At 41.4% G+C, this 23,052-nt stretch overlaps 1 protein-coding gene across 1 annotated transcript; it reads right to left on the reverse strand.

The window, feature by feature from the left end:
* Positions 1-1,432: 1,432 nt before the first annotated feature.
* Positions 1,433-22,791, reverse strand: ctnnbip1 (catenin, beta interacting protein 1). Its single transcript, XM_042409016.1, has 4 exons — positions 22,572-22,791; positions 13,340-13,454; positions 11,851-11,941; positions 1,433-1,544 (listed from the first exon to the last, which is right to left on the reverse strand). Exons 2-4 carry the CDS (start codon positions 13,433-13,435, stop codon positions 1,486-1,488), a joined length of 246 nt encoding a protein of 81 aa, XP_042264950.1. The 5' UTR covers positions 13,436-13,454; positions 22,572-22,791; the 3' UTR covers positions 1,433-1,485.
* Between the last annotated feature and the right edge of the window lie 261 nt (positions 22,792-23,052).

The raw sequence follows: 23,052 nt of genomic DNA on the forward strand, positions 1-23,052 counted from the left end.
CGCTCTCAACAGCCTATGGTTCAAAATAAAGCAGCAGAAGAACAAAGTGGGGCCTCATTTATAAAAAAAAAAAAACTGTGTGTAATGACGCATGAGGAGAAAACTGTGTACGCTCACCTTAACGCGATTTTCCATTCATAAATCACGCCGAACGTGTCACGAGCCTCGTTATCCTGCCCCGTTAACTCCCGTGATTACACAGGAATGATTAATGACGGGCCATGTTGTGAGTGTTAATACACACATCAATCAGCTTGTCATTCTAGTATTTGTACGTGAAAACAGAAGTCAGATTGCAAAGTGTGAAAGTAAAAGCTGTTGCTGCAGATGCCGAATACTTTTTTTTGTGTTTTTGTTCATATTTCTGTTTGATAGCAGCGGTGAACTCTGCATGATCAGAAAGCCGAATGATTCGGAGGTGAAAACATCAAGGTTGATGCCACAAACTGTGTTGCGGCTGCGTGTTTGTAAAGCAAAAGGGATAAAGATGAAGATCAGAGGTCACGGAGATCACTTGACCTCTCTGTGCTGGTTTTACTGATTATCTAACAGCAGATGAGACCACTAGAAGGTGATACAGATACGTAGGTCATAGTTTGATAAGAACATTTACCTTCATTTTATAACTTTGTTCGTCAGCGTTTGACTCCCAGTAGATGTGTAGACGCTCTCCGGAAACATCTGTAACTCTAAATCCCAACATCTGCGTGAGAAGCGGCATTCGCATTTTTCCTTGTTTATAAATGAGGCCCCTGGTGTGACAGAACACAAAAGCCTTTATAACACAACAGCTAAATCAAAAACAATTTCAGCCCCATTAGGGGAAGCAGAAATAATTAAAATCTCTCCCCTAACACGATGAGTCGCCACACTCGCTGCTTGACCAAAACTATATTTCTCTTTGCTTCAATCAACTGCTTCCTGGTCAATTCATTCAGTGACCACAGCAGATATAACACGTAACACTGCCTAAAGTCTCAACACAGACAAAATAATACAAAACAAGACCAACCCCCCCCCCACCCAAAAAAAAAAACCAAAACAAAACAAAAAAAACAACTACATTTGATATTCATCCACACAACCTGTGAGTGTTTTCACTGACACCTTGATGCCAAGGCTTCGACTCACAGTGACCCACTTGAGTGCATCTCAGGTAATGGTGTGCCAGCTTGTATGAGGAGGAGTCGGGATGGAAAAGGTTGGGGGAGAGTGAGGCAGCGACCTCCTGGTGTCTCTTCCCGTACCTCTTCTGTCCCTTCCAGGTGCCCCTCCTCTCCTGAGCTCATCAGTGTTGCGTTTGTGGAGTTTGGGTTGTTGTGGACCACGTGCAGGGCTGGGGCGGGACGGGGGCTGGGCTGGGCTGGGCTGGGCTGGGCTGGGCTGGGCTGGGCAGGGCTGGGCTGGGCTGGGCTGGGCTGGGTGGGGCGAGGCGGGGCGGGATGCGGTGGAGTGGGGGGGTGGGGTGGGATGGAGGGCCCAGGGTCACTGTCGCCGATCCTCCGTCTCTGACCGTGAGAACGCCATCACCACGTCCTCTGCACCTGTAAACCGACAGCAGGAAGTCAGAGAAGTCCGCAGACGCTGACGTCAACCAACATGGACGACAAACCAACATTAAGGAGAATGAAATGTTATTGCTGACTCATCATAGAGGCCAAAATCTGATCATGATCGTTGTTATTAGCTGTTTCTAAACAAACTGACATGCCCAAAACTCTTTGTGGTGAAAGAACATGTGACCCAGAGCGACGGTGTGGCTCACTGACATGTTTTTAATCATTTTTGGACAATAATGGAGCTCTAAGGCACAGAGGAATAAGATATATCAGGCTTTGGACACACGCACAATACTTGTAAGTAGGATGAGTTCATTGTTGGTTTGACTCTGCACATGAGATTTGTTGACAATAAGAAAAATATAAAAAAAATTGTAGCCTTATCCTTAAGTTTCATGTGTCAAAAAGAAAAAATCCAGACATAAGTCACTTTTTGTGTCTATTTAACACACTGGTAAGTTAATTAATTGTGATTTGGACAAATGTAATGTAATGTCACAGAAAAACATATATTTACTTTTATGACTAACAGGAAATGACTCATTTGTTTGACTTAAGTCAATTGTAGGTGTGTACTGATGTCTAAATGTATGACTACCTCGTGAAACATCAACTCACGTTGACGGAAACACACAAAACAGATGATCTGCATTCAGATACGTCTATATGTGTCTGCAGTTCCCACCTGGCCACAGGTACTAAAATATGATCAGATTTCAGTTGTTTTTGAGAGAAACTGCTAAATAACAAAATATACTCATTTGGTCTGAATCATGTATGACTCCAGAAGAGGCAAATCAACTCTAGCTGTGCACACACACAAGGAGACTGTTCAGTGTGATCACAACTACACTGTTCTTAAGTCTACAGTCATCTCAGGGCACAGTTGAATGTTTGTTTGAGTCACCAGATCCCAGTCAGTCTTAAACACGTTTGAGCAACCCACATGTGATCGGATCACCCAAAAATAAATTTTAGTGAAAAGTGTGAAGCGAGCACAGTTTTCTACAGGCCGACAGCTGTGACTATAAAGCGGAGTGGGAATACGCCTCCATGAAAATCCTTTTGGCGCATGCAGGTAAATTTCATCTGTCGCCGTGTTCACCTGTTGTGGAAAGGCACCGCCTGGCGTCGCCGCACCCTGACGAGAGATAGTGTAAACACATCGAGTGGCCCGCTGACAGCAGCATCCTGCTCTGACACGATAACACTCAGATCTGAGACTTCAATACTATTCAATCTCCTCTGCGGTTGCGGCTCAGGCTGTAAGGTGCAAGATTGCTTGTGAGTAAACAATATCAGATTCTAGCTAGTGATATAAACTTCACCAAGATGTGGAAAAAAAAACCAACAATGGGCCCAAAGAAATGAGAGAAATGAAGTTATGATTTCTTTTTATTTCTTTTGTGCTTCTTTCACTTTTACCAAGTTAATGAGGACTACTGATAATTACAGCCTTATCTGGGTTGAGTCAACTAATGGATCCTGCCAGCTACACAATAGGACTTTGTCAGCTGGCTTTTGTTTAACAAGGAATCATTCATTAGTCTGTTGCCAACTGTGATTCATCATGTCGTTTGGGCCTGCCCACACCTGCCCAGACAGTCTTTCTCTGATAAATGAAAATACATTTTCCAATTTATTAAGTTAAATAAAATACATTTTGTGCTTTTATACAACCGCTCCTTTACACAGGCCTGATTATTTGGCAACGACTCGTTTTAATTTGAGCCATTCAGCCTGTAGACCCTCCATAAAAAAAGAGAGAGCGCCAAAACATCTTCTGCGAGATGAAGTAGGGAAGTAAAAACCCCTCTTGCACTGTCATGGTTGGCAGCCTGGTGAAATGCAATTGCTTCTTGGTAATGAAAGTACATTGAGTGTAAGAGAGAGAGACCACAAAATGCATAACAGGAACATTTCGAGTCTCCTCCGACTCTTAAATTAAAAAGCGTCTCTTGAAGAAGACGACGGCCAAATGGCAACTAGGTGCGGTGGCCTACAGTGAGCGTGATCGTGTACTGAAATAAATACATCTTGACAAGCTATGATCACATAAATATCATCAACACCAAGCTCCACACCTTTTCAGATGGTCGAGAAGAAAATGGCACCTTGTGCACGTCTGCTATAAAAAGCCTCTCTTCGCCACAGCCCTCGAGTGCTTGTTAGATTTAATTATTGTGGAGATATGAAAGTAGGCCAGAGACTGTGAGCTTCCACATGTATTTGGCACAAAGGGCGGACCCTCCTCACCAGACATCGAAGACCCCTCCAAAAACACAGAATTTTTGTGTTTCATTTGGCTATCTCTACGGGGAGGATAATTAGCATATTTCTGTGCTGCATTTAGGTCGGCGTGAGCTTGGTAAGATGAAGACTTTTGGGGGGGGAGGGCGCCTTTTAATATCAACTTTCAAGTTCCCGTTCCCGTGGGAGCTCATTGGCTTACCAAATGAGGTTATGGTTAAAGAACCAGCCAATAGGCAGAAGCAGCACCAGGAGAGAAACCAGAGACAGAGTGATGAGAAAATATTGGCAGAGACACACTGTTCGACTTTAGTTAATAACATAAATCTCATCTGCTTTGAGACAGCACGTACGGATAATGATGCCTGAACAAGAGACAATTATGTAATACACAATAGCAGCTCGACCTGAATTACACTTCAGCTGAATGGCATTACTGTTCAAGATGATGTTTTGGCGCAGGAACTTGCAATAGCACCCATTTATCACAATGAACGCCAGACTGAATCATTCTATAGTTGTATGAAGGAGTTCATCGTTGTGTGACGGGCAGTTCAGGGGAAGGACATGACGGACGCTGCGCAATTTGAGCCGAATGACCAGCAGAAACACTATCAAAATATATTGAGAGAGCCAAGTGGATGATGGGAAATTGGGAGGCTATATCTGTTTTACTTGACTGACTGAGAGTCATTGTCAGACCTTGCCCTGCCATCATACAATACACACACACACACACACAAACAAGCTGTAACCAACACGTCAAGCCCCTTAAAGCTGTTGCCTAGCGACAGATAAAAATCAGATCGCATCACTGGACGGGAGGCTGCTGCTGATGCTGCCTCTGAGCAAACGGCTTTTAGTTTATTTCAATGCAGCTCTGTGTCCAGCCGTTCTCTGGCCCCTCCCTCCACCGTGCACTGATCCCCTCCTCGCCTCGCACGACGGGGGTAAACAGAGCGGCTCCGGACGGTGGATTACATAAACAGCAGCAACAACGAGCATGCCGTCCGATTTGTGCTCTATAAATACTTTAAGGGGGAAATAACTCTCGTTTGTTACAGAAATTGTCTTTAAGGAAAAGTAGAGATCCAAAGGAAAAACTATTTCCACATAAAGTCAGTGTTTTTGTTTTCAAATAAATACTGCAGAGATTGTGAAAAGAAATCGGGGTAAACAGAGACGACATCAATAAAGCCGTGTCTCAAATTCAAATATGCATCATCACCGTCATTTATAAAGCAAAAATGCCTGACTTCAGCTTCTCAAATGTGAGGGTTTAGTGTTTTTCTCTGCTTTATATAATTGTACACTGAATATCTTTAGGTTTTGGACTGTTGGTGAGAAAAACAAGCTCAAGACTTCACTGTGGGCACCTTAACAGAAGTTGGGAGGGAATTTTTTTTACAATCTTTTGACATTTTATTGACAAAACAATTAATCAATTAATTGAAAAAGAATAAAAAAAGAAAGAAAACAGTAAATAATTAGTTGCAGCCCTGGCTTCATCCTATCAAAGCTAGCCAGAACCACAACATTATTCACCTGAACTGATTCTAATTCACAAAACAAAATAAAGTCTGTCTGCACACTTCTAAGAGTCTGTAAATCACTATTTAGCTGAGAACAGGTAGCCTAAGACGAATATCAAAACAAACAAAGTTCTATTAAAACCTCTCAGGATGAGAAAGCTGTGAAATTAACCCAAAGGGCGTCTGTTTGAAGTTAAAGGCACCAAACTGCGTCCCTCTAGTCCCTCCTGCCTGAATAAGCAGAGAAGCAGCCATATGATGTGCTGCAGTGCTGTTATTAGTCAGAGGAGCAACTGCATTATTCCAGGTCACAATCTGTGCAGGGTCAGCTGAGAGGATAAAGACACGGGACCCCGATCCCACACACACACATGAAAACAACAGCAAGGGCGTGTTAAGAAGCTACACAGCGGGGGGAGTGTGTGTGGTCCAGCTCAACATGTTGACACCAACAAACACAGTAGGTGTACTTTAGACAGTCAGCGCCTTTAACAAGCTAAACTACTAGACTCTAAATCAAGTATTAAGTCTCTTCTCGGTTTACATTATGGAAGAGAGAGCAAAAGGTTAATCTTAATTTCTCCTATCATGACTTCTTGTCTATTACATCATTATTCTGGACTCACGAGTGTTACAAATGCATTTAAGTTCAGACGTCTGCACCACCCACTAACAAATTGTACCAGAAAGTGTACCAGGTGCTCGGCATCCTCTTGATCACATTCTTCATATATATTATAAATCCATTATAAAATGATCCTGTTTTCCATGCTGTATTTCTATAATTTGTCTTTCTTGTTCTACTCTGTACACACAACATCTGTAGCACATCAGTCCGTCCTGGGTGTGGGATCCCTCCTCTGTTGCTCTTCCTGAGGATTCTTCCATTTTTTTCCTGTTAAAGGGGTTTTATTAGGGAGTTTTTCCTCATTTGAATAGAGGGTCTAGTGACAGAGGTTGTTGTATTGCTGTACAGATTGTAAAGCCCCCCTGAGGCAAATTTGTGATTTGTGATATACAAATAAAATGGACGTGACTTGACTACCAACAAGATGGCAATGTCAGTGTTGGTCTTAAATCCTGTTATGTAGATTTTTAAAAAGAGAGAAAAGTAAAAAACTAAATAGATTAAATACATAATGTGCAAATAAATGATTTAAGATTCCACAGAGAAAGTCAAACGTGTGCAACAGTTTGTTCTTCACTTCACACTGTGATAACGAGCTTTCAAATTAGGTTAAAGGATGTAGCAAATTATTTTCCCAGTCATTTTTCTCCTCCAAATGGATCCTCTAGAGTTGACATTTTACAAGCCGCATCAAGAAGATAAATTAGTTTATAAGGCAGCAGATTTAGAGAGCAGGTCCAGAACTCAAGATCAGTTTGGTTTCTGTTTCCAAAGAAGCTGAGCTCATTAGAAAGAAAATTAGCTGATTAAGCATATCTGAGTTGGAAACAGTTGACCCAAAACTATCTCTTAACATTTGTCTATACAACCACACACCTTTTGACATATTTGTAATAGAGACGAGAGCATATTTAAAGAGAAAAATCAAGCCTGTGTGTTTCAGTGAAATGAGTCAGGTATACATGGTAGCTCATAAATCTGAGTCTCTGGCTCTGATTCATGCTGCAGTGAGGAACAGGATAAAGTAAGAATCGATACCACTCTGCTCTGACTGAGCCGACAAACAAAGGCGGGTCCTTCCTCTGTGTCACAGGGCTTCACTTGGAAAAGCACGTTTAAGTATTGCGTGATACAGGGATTGTAACACAGACAAAAGGGAACAAGATAGCGAATCGATTGCTTGAGGCCGCTGTAATATCTGCAACAAGCGGCCATATTTCTGTAAGAAGGGACGGGACTGACGGACGGAGATTAGAATATCACACTCTGGCTGTGTAATTAGCACTCCAGCTTGCCTCCAGGCCCCCTAATGACACCTGCTCCAATCTACCGCTGCAGCACGTCGCAACAACACCAAAGCCCACAGGGAAGCTTAGCTTTCCTGGGACAACTGAGATTGCTATGGCAACCCCATCCATGTCTCTCCTCTTTTGTTGAGGCCCCTCAGCCGTCCTACTGGATCTGGGAGGAGTAAACTTTCTCTGTCAAATCAGACAGAATAACAATTCCTGAGATTGCCGGCTTTATGTGTGGCTCTGACAAACTGTATTGTTTAAAACGACATGATGTCAGTTATAGGAAGCTGTGAATTAGACGGCTGAAGGAAGAAGAATAACAGCCTGATTATTAAGACAAAACTCTTCTTCCCCCCAAATATACTGTGACTACTGTGCCACAGCAAAGTCTCTGTAGCATAAGTAACACAGTTATTATTCAGCATTACCCAAAAAGGAGCAAATTACACTGAAACAGAGCCCCTTAAAAACCCAGCGCCTTGTTTAATGAGTTCAGATTTCATTTCCAATCAGGACAAGTATTTAAACATAGCATTCAAAGTCTTGCTCCTCTAGAATTCAGTCACATCAAGGTATTCACAAAAAGAGAGCTCAATGAAAAAAAATCATTCTCAGCCTTTGGCAGAGAATTCCTCTTTGGCCTGATTAAAATTGCAAAACAAAATTCTGTATTTGCATGTATGGTAATCAGCCAATTAAAACTAAAAATGCAAATTCAGTGACCCATAGACTTAAAAGAAATAAGAGTAGCAACCCCCGAGTTGCTTTTATCTTGTTTCTTACAAGGAAGAAAGCAGAATAACATTTGACAGCTAAGTAGAGTCTGAGGGAATCGTTCAGGGTTTCGGCAACGTTTCCAATCAGTCTGATCAGATGATGATGAAGAACGACAACATTTCTGGATAGATTCCACTGCAATACTTATAAATGTATTTTCTTATCAGAATACGCTAAGCCAACAACAGCAATGATGTTATCCATTTGTCAAATTAGCTTCTGTGTCTTCTCTCACCTACTCTCCTATTTAACATTTCCTGAATACAGCTCGGCCTTGACTTGGAGCAATCAATATCCAAGTGTGTCACCACTACGCCATCGTGCCCTCAGCGCCCTCTGAGCATGCCGCCACTCAATCGATGAGGCTGTGTCTGACACGTGACACTATCTCTCCGTGCTGGGACCCCTTGAGGACGCTGCTATCAGGCCGTCCTGCGTCAGCATGTTCAAACCATCACGCTTCTGTGCCTGGACGGGTTTAGTTTCATACTCAAGAGGGACAAATCCTTTTGGCCGGGGCTCATCTGACCTCTGTGGGTGTCTCCAGTGAAAACATTGTTCCAATTTAGCTGAATTTAACAATGTATATTATTGATGACAAAAGATTCTATAAACCTTTAAAGATGCAGAGTCATCCACTCTACATTATTACTCCCTGAAACAGCCAGCTGAGTAGCCAAGATAGAAAATGATGCTCCTTTTACTACAGCTATTACCAAATCAATATTACACTATTTCCATCATACGCATGAGCAGGAGAGGAGGTGAGCTTTTGAAAATGCTGTAAAAAGAGATTTGTACACGAAAAACACAAAAAAAACAGGTGGATTTAGTGTTGACTGCTAGACATTTTCAAACCTTAAGAACTATTTTAACCTAACAGAAATCTCATAATCTCACAACTTGAATATATTTGCTTAAGCTGTCCGCTACAGAGATTGATCAGAAAGGCCTGGGTGTGGAGGTGGAACTGAGGTGAGCAGACACAGACAAACAACCGTTGCCTGAAAAACTGCTGGCTGGTCACAGAAGGTGTCCGTCTGGCTGGACGGTCAGTACTGCTGCTGCATACAGCAGAACGAGGGGAAAGCTCTACTGTCATTGTAATGAAGTACGAACAGGGTGAACCACAGAGCACAACCTGATCTATCTCAACATTAACACCCCCTCTGGCATAGACCTTGAAAATTAAATAATTAAGTACAATTAACACATTGAAATTCACCCGTTAACGCCTTTTCCCCCAAAATTTCCGTGCAGCATTCGCACAGTTATTTACATTTTATTTATTGACTTTGATCAAATAGTTTTCTTTGTACTATTTCATGTCAGTAATCTGTTGTTTGAAGCCTGTGCTTATGTGAAAATACATTTTAAGAAGGACAGTGAGTGCAAGTTGCTAGGCAATAAAATGTTTCCTTTCATCTATTTTTTACCCTATTACCAAGTCTAAATGAGATCAAATAGAGGACTTCCCTCTTCATGTAACTGAACCTCTTCACACTACCTCAAAGGATCCCGAATGTGCTGATGCCTACAAACTACTGTCCTTCAGCGCTGGGCTGAATATTTAAAAGTGATTAACTCCCAGCTATCTCCACGATGCCTAATCACAGTACTTTAGATAAGATGCAGACCACAAATTATTTATTAGTGCACCGTGGAGTTGGCAGGCTGCCAAATGACACTAAACGCGTCTGTTTTTGTGATGTATAATGCATACTCAGAGCACCTTTCACCAGTCATCTTCGTTCATATTTAATGAGGCTCTTCCTCACAGTATTGACACAGCACAGAGATTGAGTTCTGTATCTTCTAAAGGGCATGAAGAAACAGAACGAGGGCACGCAGCAGAAACTAACATCTAGTCTGTAGTTGTTTAACCAGATAGAAAATGAATGACTCAAGAAAATCTGTGCTGATCTCACATTCGGGTGCTTCTGATACCATCTTTCCTATCTGATGCAATACTTTATGTTGTGCCGTTTGATGAAGAAATCCATTGTAATAATGAGATCTACACTGTCCATGATGCAACGACCCGGATTTTAGACTGTTAATGATGCGTCCCATACTGCAGAACAAGGCTGAACTTAACAGAAATATGATGATGCATTGTAATATCCTGCAGGTTAAAACAAAGATACTAAAAACACCAGAGCAGGAGAAAAACACAAAGTCATTGCACTTTTTACTCGCCTCCTTAATACCTTCTGTAATCATAAACCTAATCCTTCTCCTGCATGGAAAATCACATATTCATCAATCCAAACAACACCTTTGTTTCCTCGCAGAGCAAGGACACAGACAAGGAGACATAACAACTCACTGTAGGTAAAGTGTCGCAGGCAATTTTCTCAACTTTAAGCCCCCCTGAGGGTCCAATATCATGAGGGACTAAGCAAAGCCTGAGCAGTGCTACGACAGGAGGGGCTCCTATCTGACAGACATGTTTGGAGTGAGCCTGGAAAGCAGCTGATAAGTGTATTAACAAAAAAAAAAAAATCAAGAACAGCAACTATTTTTCAGGTAACTGCAGTGCTTCTGCATATTCACCATTATGTTTAATCTAGCACCATCTTGTGGTGTAAAAATATGAAAATTGTGGTGGAAGAAAAAGAAAGCTCAAAGGCCCCCTCTTGTGGCCTTAAGAAGCATCACGGTCATATTACTGGGCAAACTGAGTCTTAACAACATGCATGAACAGTGATTTGCTTTATCATGTAAACACCACAATGTCTGAAGTCATACGTGTGTTAAGCGCACTATCTAGGCCACTTGTGAGAAGCAGCAGTGAAACTAGTGACACACTCATGCTGAGGATGAATCACTCTGTTCCAGTCAGCCACACTGTTTGCTGTATGAGTAATTTCAGTGCTGGTGGGCTGCTGAGTCGGCCTCAATGCACAGTCAGGGAATCCGTTAGGCCTGCTGGGGCACGGGCTCTAGAGGAGTGATGTGTGCGGAGGGATTTTCCCTTGTTTTCAATGTCGGTACAGTAGCACTTCTGCAATGTGTAAGGGTGGTGTTTGTGGTTTAATGTTGTTCTAAACGTATTTTCGTATTAAAACCACTGACACAAACACTCTCTACCCTTACACCTTCAAAAAACAAAATGTTGAAACTAGAGCTAAAATAACATATATTAAATATGTATTTTTTTAAAAACTACAAGTATTGACTGTAGTTACTTTTTACTGTAGTCAGTAAAAGGTTACCAAATCACTTCTAAATCACACAAGTCAGAACTATTTTCAGCTAAAAACATGACAAATTCCTAACTGGAAGAGTGTTGATCTCTGCCAGGTGTGTCTGGGGGCATGTGGGTGGGGAACAGGAAGTGCGGGCAGGTGGTGTACGCATGAGAGTAGAATATAATAGAATTTATTTTGGTGTCCAAAATCATAGCCACATAAAAAAAGAGTGATACTTTAAGTTCCTGCAGTCTGAAAAAGATGTAGTCTGAAGCTACAGCTTATAACGTCTACCACTGTATCGACACCTCATGTTTAACCTCAAAGGTAGTATCAAACAACTGCACAGAGTAGTGGGATGGATGGGAGACAATATGCAGGTTACATTATCAAGGTGTAACCAGAGTAGACGGGCTTTATGGCGTGTTTATAGCGTCAGAACTGTGGAGGGAGTGATGACTGTAGGTTTTTCTGCTGAGTGAAACCAGCGGGGGGAATAAGAACGAGAAGGTGATTTGAATACAGGCGAGGTCGATATACAGCAAAATATGTTTGTGTGTTTGTGTGTGTGTGTGTGTGTGTGTGTGTGTGTGTGTGTGTGTGTGACAGCCTTACCCTGGTCTATGTTGTGCTGTGGTAGCTGGCTCATCTGACTGTGGACCACACCTGCGTAATTCCGGAGAAAAGCTTCTTCACTCGGCGTGAGCTAGAGACGGGTGAAAAAGTGACGTTAAGAACAAAACCTGAATTCATCTTGAAGGAGAAGTTCTCTAAACTAAATTTCAAACAAAATAACACTTTTAAGAATTAGTTTCTTACTTTCATTCAACAGCTCTCAGTTTGTGTCCTGGTATAAGACTTTCTCTTAAATCATTTTAGAGTCAAAGGCATATTTGACTCTGAACCTGCTAACTATCTAGTAAGTGAAAGTTAGCCTACAGTTGTTTCAAGAGTGGAGGTTAAGGTTAGACATTTCATAATGACTCTTGGTTATCAGACAAATGTTTTGACTTTGTGGTTTAGTTTTGGTAAGCACTTGTTCATCACTCGGAAACCTAGACTGAAATGTGTAAAAATACAATTTACTTTATATTATTAAATATAAGAAATACATTATTTTTATAAATGGATAGACAATAGTGACTGGGTTGATGATGATGGTGGCAATCATTAATGATGAATGATTTTTGACTTTAATTATATCCAAAGTAAAGCACATATTTAAACTTCTGTACACAGCGACTGAGGATTCACAGCATCAAAGTTACACATCAGATGATGTTGGGCGATGATGTCCCGTGTCAGAGTTCTCATTTTAGCCTGTGACTAAATCAATTTCGTCGCCTAAAATGACCATAGCAAACTGGTTTTATCAGCTGTGTCTAATTAAGAGTGTTGCTCAAATCACAAAAGGAAACTCATCTGTTGTCTGGTTAGTGTGCTGTCTGCATGCCAGGACCAGAGTGCAGACTGTGTCTGACTGTGCTATTCAAACAAAAAACAACATCTATGTTCACTTCCTCCACACTGTCATGTGTCAAGTGGCATTTAGATAAAACTTCAGTCAGTACCTGAGCTGAAGAGAAAACATGTCATGAGCTGTTATCCGTTCTTCTGATGCAACAAACAAATTCAGCTGGAAACTGAATCTCATAACAAATATTTATCTAAAAATGACAGGTGTATCTGAAGGAAAGTGGAACCTAAAGGGACAACAGGGGGACTTTGTCCTAGATAACTTCAAAAAAATTAGGAATACAGTCAATTTTACTTTCAGTCTGTCCTAAGTAATCACCTCTCCGCCAAAATAGACATGTGCTTCTCTACATTAAAGAATAAAAATCTTGCGGATGTTTGCTGCTTCGTCTACGTTTGTTCATAGCAGCATCTCCTGCTTCTGTTAGACGCAGTGAACACAAACATTTTTGACATGGTAAAGATAATTTCTAGTGTTGACGGCAAAGTTTCATAGGTTTCAGGATGACATCACTGTGTGCATGAGCAGGACAATATACAGTGCTAAAAATTATCATCTTAAAATGTCAATACCCAAGGTAAAATGTCACATGATCGTAGTATGTTCTAGTAAAGACCCCGTACGTACATTTGATCCCATTTTCTTTAGCATGAGCAGGACCCGCACTTTCTGTTGGATGTACATGTCTTCAGGAGACTTCCCCGGGGCCTCCTCGCGGTTCATCCCCCCTGCTCCTGTGGCTCTGCGTACACAAACAAATCCACGTTACACAAGACCTGTGAAAAACCGCAGCTATACAAACACATTCACAGGATTGTTTCTGCCACATAATCTGAATGCTGTTAAGTTGATAGTGTGATACTCCACTTAAAAATCTTCCACTCAACACTCAACCCTGCGGGCCTGAAAAGTTTTAACCAGCTAGATAAACAGTGATTTTACCTGTTTTCTCCTGTTTCCTTTGTGTTTTGTGTTATTCTACAGTATTAACTATTAATTCTGCATTGAATAAAGCTTTTCAGACAGAACATCTGCATTGATAACAACTGTAGAAGTCATAATAACCTTGGCAGTGTTTTCAAATGTTTCTGATCTGACTTCTCAGATGGACAGCACTAGACTGGAACTAGATGTTTTACAGAAATAGAGACTCAGGTATATGTGATAAGCACTTATAGTATAAACAGTGATGGTATTAGAAGTAGGGGGCCGTGTCTCGGTGCAGTCACGGTGCAGGTTGGGCGTTTCGCAGCTTGAATGGCTGTCAAACTCATTAATATTGCATGTTAGTTTTCACACAGATCTCGCCCCTGCCTGCTCCTTCCATCTCTAACTCTCCGTCTAACTAATGACCTATTTTCACTGTCAGTCTGCGGAGATGCAAAATATAGGCAAAGGGGGAGGGAAAAGAAGGCGATAAAAGGAGCTGCCAAAGCTAATGCGGACGACAGAAAAGGGATAGGTTCCGCTGCGATAGCACGCACGCACACACACACACACACATCAAGGTCGTCTGCTGTCCCATTAGATCTCTATGCGCAAATAAGACGGAGGCATACGGCGCGGCTTAATATCCAGCCTAGATTTGCTAATTGAAAAAGCTACATGTGCAGAAGAAATAATTCACAGAAAAGAGCAAAATAAATCTTTAAACAGATAAATCTTGTGAAAAAAATTATGATTTAATGGAGAGAATATCAGTATGCAAGTCAGGATTTGTTCCCCTCCAAGAATCTTTCATAAAAAGCCTATGGGAGCCACAGTGACTATGATAGTTCTGGCAATTTATTTTGGCCTCTTATCTATACAAAGGACCACTAATGCATGTTGACAGGCTGTTTGATGTGGGGTTATATTTAATTGAGGAGCTGGCTCGCCATCCCCCCTTCCCAGAGCCCAGGGGTGGGGGTGGTGGTGGGGGATGAATGGGGCACCGTTGGCCATTGGCTAGCTTTTGGGTGCCACTGTGAGCGTGTGGATTTACCCAGATCAGAGCAGCTGGAGACCATGCTTCTAGCTATAGTCTTTATAATTATAGCAACCTTTGGTGGCTGTTTACTGCGAGCGACTAGGACTTGACTTTGCTTTCTTGTCTGTTTTCAGCCACAAAAAGTGGTAGCGGGACACATGAGTTGAATGCATTAGTTATACACTTCAACCTGAGCGTCACCCGTACTTTAATTGGAGACTCAAAGCAAGACAGACATGAAAAAAAAAAACGGAGAGAGCTTGCCAGTGTCAGTTCAGTGGCTCAGTACACCTTCAGGGATTGGAGGTGGTGCTGGTGTGTGAATGTGTTTGGGTGGGGGTAGCGAGGATGTTGGTAGAGGGTGTATGGAGGGGGGGGCGGGGGGTGGGGGTTAGTGTCTCAGATCAGCAGCAGTGACACGTTTGATCACGTCTCCGAGCTCCTCGCTTCAGACAAATGGGAGAGCTAAGACTCCAGGCAGAGAGATTTTCCAAGCGTGACGACATACAGTATGAAGCATGACAGAAACTCAGAGGCACCGATCTGCTTGTCTCAGACGCACACTGGGAGTAAAACAGTCGCTGCATACGAGTAGGTAAAGACTAGAGGATGAAGAAGAGGATTACTCTACTTGCCAAAAGGTGTTAGAAAGGAAAGATTATACAACAAAGATTTATTAATATTCAGGCGTATTTTGAGACTTGACAACTTCACTATTTTCATGTCTGCTACTGCTGGGACAAAAGGCCATTATATCCCACATTCATCATCTGTATAAATAGGACTACTGCTTTCATGACTGAGGCATTTGTGATCCTCTGATCTTTGCTTTTGAAGTTTGAAAACTGGCCATATTTAGTACCATCTCTGCCCAGGCTCCCGACTGTTTTGTGGGTTGCAATTTGTGTTTCTACCGGCAAAAATAATGATTTTATCTTATCCCACTTTCACAGTGATATCTGGTGTAAGAAGAACAAACACAGTGCACAAAGTCCCAAAGGGAAAATCCCTGTAGGAAGAAGAAACAACCTGGAATTTAATAATGAGGATGATCAGTGATGTTCTTCCATTGTCGTGATATGTTTGTGAGTCACTTTAAAAAAAAAAAGAGGAAAGGAAAAGGAGTCAGCTCCATCTCTCTGTGGATTTCACCTGTTCTTCAGGTTGGAGGGGGCAGAGATGACTATTTTGGGCAGGAGCAGCAGAGAACAGCTATAAATCTGGAAATATTACTGTTCTAGCTGATAACATGTACACAACAGTGATTAACATTGTGCATGTGATTATGTAACTTGTTTTTTCATCCATACAATTCTGCTGAACAAACTAGCTTTACAGCCATATTTATATTTCCAACAATACTCCAGATGGTACTTCAGTGCCTGTCGTCCAACGCCTCACTGCCGCAGACTTAACCTCAAAAGAATGCTCTCCTACCTGGGTTTCACTGTTGTATTACAACATTTTAAGTCCAGCTGAAGATGATTTTAAAGCTAAAAATCAGTGTCCAAACAGTTAGGTCTATTGTTGGTAGTTAGTTAGGTGGACAAAGGCCTGTATCTTAGAATATTCGGCTTCTTTAATATTATTTTTTGGCATTTTTGCCTTTATTTGACAGCCGAAGGTGCAGAGAGACAGGAAACAGGGGCAGAGAGAAGGGCACAATGCCACAAAGGTCTGCGGCTGGAATCAAACTGCTGACACGTGTCCTAACCTGCAGTCCACGCGCCCCATATTTAACCATTTCAATCCTGCAGCTAATGCTTACCATTGATTAATCTCTTGATTACATAAATTCACCTTTTGTGAAAAATAAAAATTAAATATGGAAAAGGTGATATCACAATTTGCCAGAGGCCAAAGTGAAGTTCAAATTGCATTTTTTGTCTAAGCAACCTAAAGATTAATTTATAAAAATATTTTACTTAAGAAATAACTTAAATAATAAAATGAACACAACTATTGTTTATTAATTTTCTATTTGACCCATCACTTAAGCAAGTGAGTAGTCGTATTGCATTTGTATTACAGAAAATGCAGACTGACCAATAGATGCGTTGCAAGAGAATGACATGATTTTTCTGTAATGCGTCTCCTAATATTGTTCTGATAAAACTCTTCTGGGACGACATAAAACACAAACTGTTCTATTTATAAAGGACCAGCATCTGAATTAAAATGTTGCCACTTCAGCAAACGACAACGTCTATGGACGCCACTCCTTGACAGTTTACACCTAACTTTTTCTGTGCGATATTCGTATGATCTGACACATCAGGGAATTGTTGGCATTTTCATGTTTGTATCATTTTTACACAAGAAGACAGTTTAAAAAAAACATCTATTCTTATAAAATGATTGCGGAGATAAAAGATGTCTCTGAATGCAGCCGTAAAGACAAAAATTAGAAGTGACAAACCTGTGCTAAAAATCTATAAATAGTGTTTTAGAAGAAACTTAGTGTTTTGGAAAGCTATGTGTAGCCTACAAGGGTTATTCAAGCTGCTTCTGATATACACTCACTTCTGTGTATGTCTTAAATCGTTTAGAGGGTCACAATAAGGATCCTGTCAAACTCCTTTGTGTGTGCCCGATGTGAGGTTCTAGAGGTGGGCTGGCTCAACGCTAATCCCTCGAGGGATGCTCAGCCAGCCTCAGACACATGCAGCTAATATTCCAGACGTAATCAAAGGCTTTCTTTAACGCTGATCTGGGCCTAATCCCCCCTCTCTGCCCGTGGTGGGCTCTTGTCAGTGTTGTGATGTTGGCCTGAGCCCCTCTGGGTAACCCAGCAAAACCTCAGTATTACTGACACTGAACTGAGAAAGCTGACAGAAAGAAACAAACAAAAAAAAAATCAACACAAGGGCCAGATTTAAATCTTGTATCTGTACACACAGTAGTGGTGGTGGGACCCATAATAGATTAGAAATATACTGCAATACTCCTGCAATACTGGGGCTTACGTTTACCTTTAATACATGCATTTTAACAGTTCTACTTTATGGTATTTATGCCTTCAGCGGTATGCCAAGTTTTTAAAATAAGCTTGAAAATGTGTACCAACATTTGATACGTACTGTTTCTCAGTTGAGTACATATGAATCTTGGCTATCTAACAATTTTAGTGGTACTTTTTTTATCGTTTATCACTTGCTACATAGTCTGGGAGATGTCTGCACACAATTTAATAATTTGTTCTCTCAGATTAATAATTTATGCGCATAAAGTACTTGCTTGCTGCTATGAATTTAACAATTTGTGCACACAAATTACTAAATCGTGTTCTCAATTTATTATAAAATTGTATTTTTTTTGCCTCCTCTCTCCCCCTCTTATGGAGGGCATAATACACCTTTGATGCGGTGCTTCCAGTCAACCTGAAGTTTTATAAACTGGATGACATCCGCACTGTCATAGAAGTTTTTACTATGAAACAGTCAGTTATCCTGAAAAGTACTTTTGTGGGATCTCAAAGATTACACAACATTGTGTTTAACAGCCAAACACTGAAGAATATACATGTCAAAGATTTAATTAAAATAAATAAACAGTGAGTGTGAAGGATATAAACAAGACCAGAATAATGGTACTGAGGTGATAAGTTGCTAAATGCTAAATTGAGAGCACAAATTATGATTTTTTTTCTCCATGACACCTCCTGGGCTCCCTAATTTACAGATATGATGAATGGATGATCCATGATGTATGACAAGAAGATACGTGGCAAGATGGCTGTCTTGTCACATATCTTGTATCAGTGAATGTCCTGTATATCAATCTTAAATTACCCTTCTAACACATGACATGAAACTGAATATCTGCTACTGCTATAAAAGATAATAAAAATAATAAATGTACGCAAAATCAGAAAAAAAATGCATTTGTTCAATGCGATGAACTATTTTCAAGTGTTTGCTTTACATCATATGAAACTTCAAATATTAGTTTTTAATCAAATGAAGTGAGAACTTTCTCTTTGATCACTTTTGGGGCACTGATGAATGAAATATAACCATCAAATGTTCAATCAAAAAAAAACAAACTGTTGTTGTGACTTCAGCATCTACTGCAGGTACTAAAAAAAAAATACAGCTCCTGCAAATGAGATTATGCTCCATTTTAAAGTACACACTCGCTGCATGACAGCCACTGCCACCGGGGTGCAACATTTCTAAAACACATCACAGATTCAGTTATGCTGTCTTAAAAATAGTGACAAGCCTACTCATTGCATGGCATCTGCATTTTGGATTTCTTGTGTGTGTTAGTGTCCATCAATGTCTCTGAGAAACCAAAACACAAAGAAGACTTCATTTCAACACTGTGACCAGGCCACACGGAGCAACAGGGGTCTGCTGCCAGGAATTACAGTATGCAATATGATAGTCCCTCACATTTGCTGAGGATCATGAAGGGCAGAGGCTGCCACAGTGCACCGACCCGGTCACACATGGCCCGGTCCAGCTTGTTGTTGGCTCTGGAATCGGCTGCTCACATGATGCACAGCGTCTGATTGTTTTACAAATCAAATTCCTCCAGCCAGCAGAAAAACTGGGGAAACAAGCCTCGGAGTTGACTCACAAACTGTGAGTTGAGTTTCGCTTCGCACAAAAGTCTGTAAAAACTTGAACTCTACAAGACCCTGAAAGGTCAATAATCTCCGCACACAGGAAAAACTGAGAAGGAGAAATAACTCGAATTCAATCACGAGCTGCTCTAACATCCCAAGCAAATGTGTGAGAAACCTAAGTAGGCTACGAGCCTGGTGTGGCTGCCAGCTGAGCTGCCAACAACCTGGCCTGGTTCTGGAGAGCAGCTGTGTCACTGCAGGTACAAACATGCATGTAACAAAACCTATAAAAACAACTAGGAGTCATACTGAAATTAGGACAGAACAATATTCTCATTTATTTTCATACTGTGATACAAATTATGTTCTAAAGATGACCAAATTTGTTCTGAGATTTTATAAATGGTATTTTGTTTCACAAATTCGGCGCTCTTGGCGGCACACCAAACACTGCAGAGTGTGACTTTTTGAGTAATACTGTCACACAGTATAAGGATATACAATTAATTGAGCTGCAACCAAAGATCATTTTTATTCCAATTAATCTAAAAAAATGTGTTTAGATCAATTAATTGATTGTTTACTCTATAAAATGTTACAGGTCCTCAGAGCACATGTTGAAGTCTTCAAATTGCATGTTTTGTCTAACCAACAGACCAAAACCCAAATATAATCAATTTACATTGAAATAAAACTGAGAAAAAAAGCAAATACTTACATTTTAGAAGCTGAAAGTCGAGAATGTTTGGCAGTTTTTCATGTTATACAATTTTTTGATTATCAAAATTGTTGAAAATGAATTTCTGATTATTTTGATATTGATCAGAGTCCTACTGCCCAACAAGAACACAGCGTATACACATTCAAACCTGCACTAAACATTAGAAAAACCAGTTTACAAGCCATACATCCAGCAGACTGACTACCTTTGGGTCGGGGCAATGTGGGGTCCTGATACAGCGTGAGCCAGACGAGCAGACACTGCAGGCCAGGAAGGCTCTGGCTTGGACTTACTGGATGTCTGCATGCTGCCTTTGTGTGAAGCCATCTCCTCACATGTACAGTGCCCACAACAATGGCTACAGTATTTGGGGACAATGGTGATGAACTGGATTGTGAAAACATGATTGATAAGTAGGTCATGTCTTGTTGTCACCACGTGAGGCATGAACTCAAACAATCCTGCTCAACTGTACAGGCTTAGTTCATAGCTGGGGATCTGGGTGTGCTTAACTGTCCTTTGCAACTTAGATTAAAGCTATGACCCAACAAGTCAGTCACACTAGGCAATCCATGACAATTTAACATATATATATAGCATATATACCAAGCGCTAATACTTGTGACTGACTTATTGTTCGCCTGATGGTTCAGAAACCTTTTTTAAACAATTTGGTTCCTATTAGGGGGGGAAAGTACACTTGTACCACTAAAATAACAGACCAACACAATTGATTGTACGATTATGAATTAAATTACTAATAACTATTTCTCAGTTTATTGTTGAACAATTTCAAGCAACTTGAGATTGCAGATGTTTCAGTGATGTCTAATTTGTTATAACTGAATTGTTCACAGACCATGCTTCGCAACTCATAATTAAATCTGGTCTATGATCTCACAACATCTTTGCTCACTCCTCAGGGTCTCTCGAAGGAATTGAAACAGAAGCTGCTGCCTTAAGCTGGTCCCCTGAGGGTGCGGCTGCAAGATTTCAAAAGCGCCAACGTCAAGGCAGGGCATAAAATTCTGATTTGCGAATCGTTATATGATCTATGTGCTTGAAACAATGCAATGCAATGCAAATGTGCGTGATACCATGCGCAACAGACAAAGATGTGTGGATATATATCTGATATCTTACATAAAATACGACTGGCAAATGAGAAACTCTGCAATCTAGGTTGCGCTGAAAAGATGGCTATGTTAAAATGACTTTGTGATACTCTGGATGCCTCTGCCTCTGACTAGGCCACGAAAGGATGCATGCAACTCTAGAGTCATAGTGTCAATGGTTAAATGCTGACAGGCTGACAAGTGCTTGTGCCAAAACGCAGAGCAAGAGGCTGTGAGATGAACCAGGCCTCCCTCACAAACTCCGCTCGCAGGCAGCTGATGAGGTCCCCTCGGGGCTCGAGGGGGTCGAGCAGCCGCTGAAGAGCACCTGCCCTGACTGTGAGGAGGCGAGGAGAGGAGGGAGGGGGAATGTGCAAACTAAGGCAGGCTTGACATACTGTGGGTACATGACCAAGTCTGCTAGTTGCCAGGAGGGCTCAGAGCACTTGCCTGTGGCCAAAGCCTTGACACCCTCTGGCTGCAGCACTCATCAATGCCCTGCTGCCGGCAGGGTGCCAGCTTCACCACTCAAACGGTTGTCAGCTATCTGACATGTGGAGAAAGCAGACACTGTAAGGCAGGGTGGCACAATGCATCCATGGGTGGCACGGTCCAGAAATAGAAAACTGATGAAGGAGTTATGCGAAAAGCAGACTTGAGCATGAAAACCAAATTTGAAAGAAGGTGACCACATGTACAGCAGCATTATTAAATGTTCTCTCAGCATTTTACACAGGTAGTGGTGAGTGAGACAAATGGGTCTGTAATTCATATTAACACGTAGGTTTGCATCATGTGCAGTTTTGATGTCGTTATTTACAATATTGTTAAAATCTTCGTCGGTGCCAGCGAGGATCTGCTTAACGGTTACTAACGTTAGCTGAGCTTGATTGGTTTTGACTGTAAGTTATTCACCGTTTTCGGGTAGTTTTCTTTACAGATATACTCTCAAAGGAAAAAAAATAATCAGCAAATAAAAATGCCTGAACGTCAAACGTGGCGAGCTGAAACAAAAAAAGCGTTGGTTTTGTACGTGATGGACACACATGACTGTGAAAGGCTTCTTGTTATCATGTTGCGGGACGCAGACTGTTCAAACTGTAGCAGCGCTCTTGCTAGCAAGCAGCAAGCCTTCAACGCATTTTCGATGTGGCTTTTAAGCAAATATCCGTCGTGGAAAAAAATGTATGGAGAGTGTTCTCAATGTCTTACGAGTCGCCTTCGTTTTAACCTCGCCAAACATTTCATTAAGTCTCCATTAAATCCGCGCTACCCTAGGTAAAGCAGTCAATGCTAACCAGCCGAAGCTAGCTCGCTAGCATGCCCGAGACAAAAGCCTGAATGAAGTTCCTATGGGTGCAAACACCATCCAGGTACCGCTGCTCTGCCAGAAGTGCCGGGATTCAAACACAAGTATCGTTTCTAAAAAAAACCCTGACAATGTGCGACCCGTTAAGAAAAGCGGTTATTTATGAGCTTACCCCTCCTGGTCCAGCTTTTCTTTCTTCTGTGCTCTGTTTGAATGGTGTGTTGTTGTAGGAGGGCGTCCTGTTCCGGGGTCACATCCCTCCAGTCGGCTGAGCTCCGGAGAAGTGGCTCAACACAGCAGCAGCCAGAGTCCTGCTGCTTGTTCAGTACCGCTACTGGCCATCGGGGGCGACATCCGCACACCCAAAACACAGTACATGGCCTCCAGTATCCATCATCAAATGATTATATTATGATATTAATGTCATTATCTGGGGACACACTTCAGAAAACACAGAGGCCTTGCTGATATGAATTGTACTTTCTTCTCTGCACTGGTTCACTGTGAATTGAGTCATTAATTGTGGAAGGTTTATGTCCATGGGGAGAAATATTACAATTCTTACAGGAACTTAATTGGTTGCAAGTCAGATTTTCTTCTGTAAATTGATGTGATCTATTTTTTTTTCACGTTACAGCTGCACATATGCAGAC

This window comes from Thunnus maccoyii, chromosome 4, assembly GCF_910596095.1.
Source record: "Thunnus maccoyii chromosome 4, fThuMac1.1, whole genome shotgun sequence".
NCBI classification, from domain to species: domain Eukaryota; kingdom Metazoa; phylum Chordata; class Actinopteri; order Scombriformes; family Scombridae; genus Thunnus; species Thunnus maccoyii.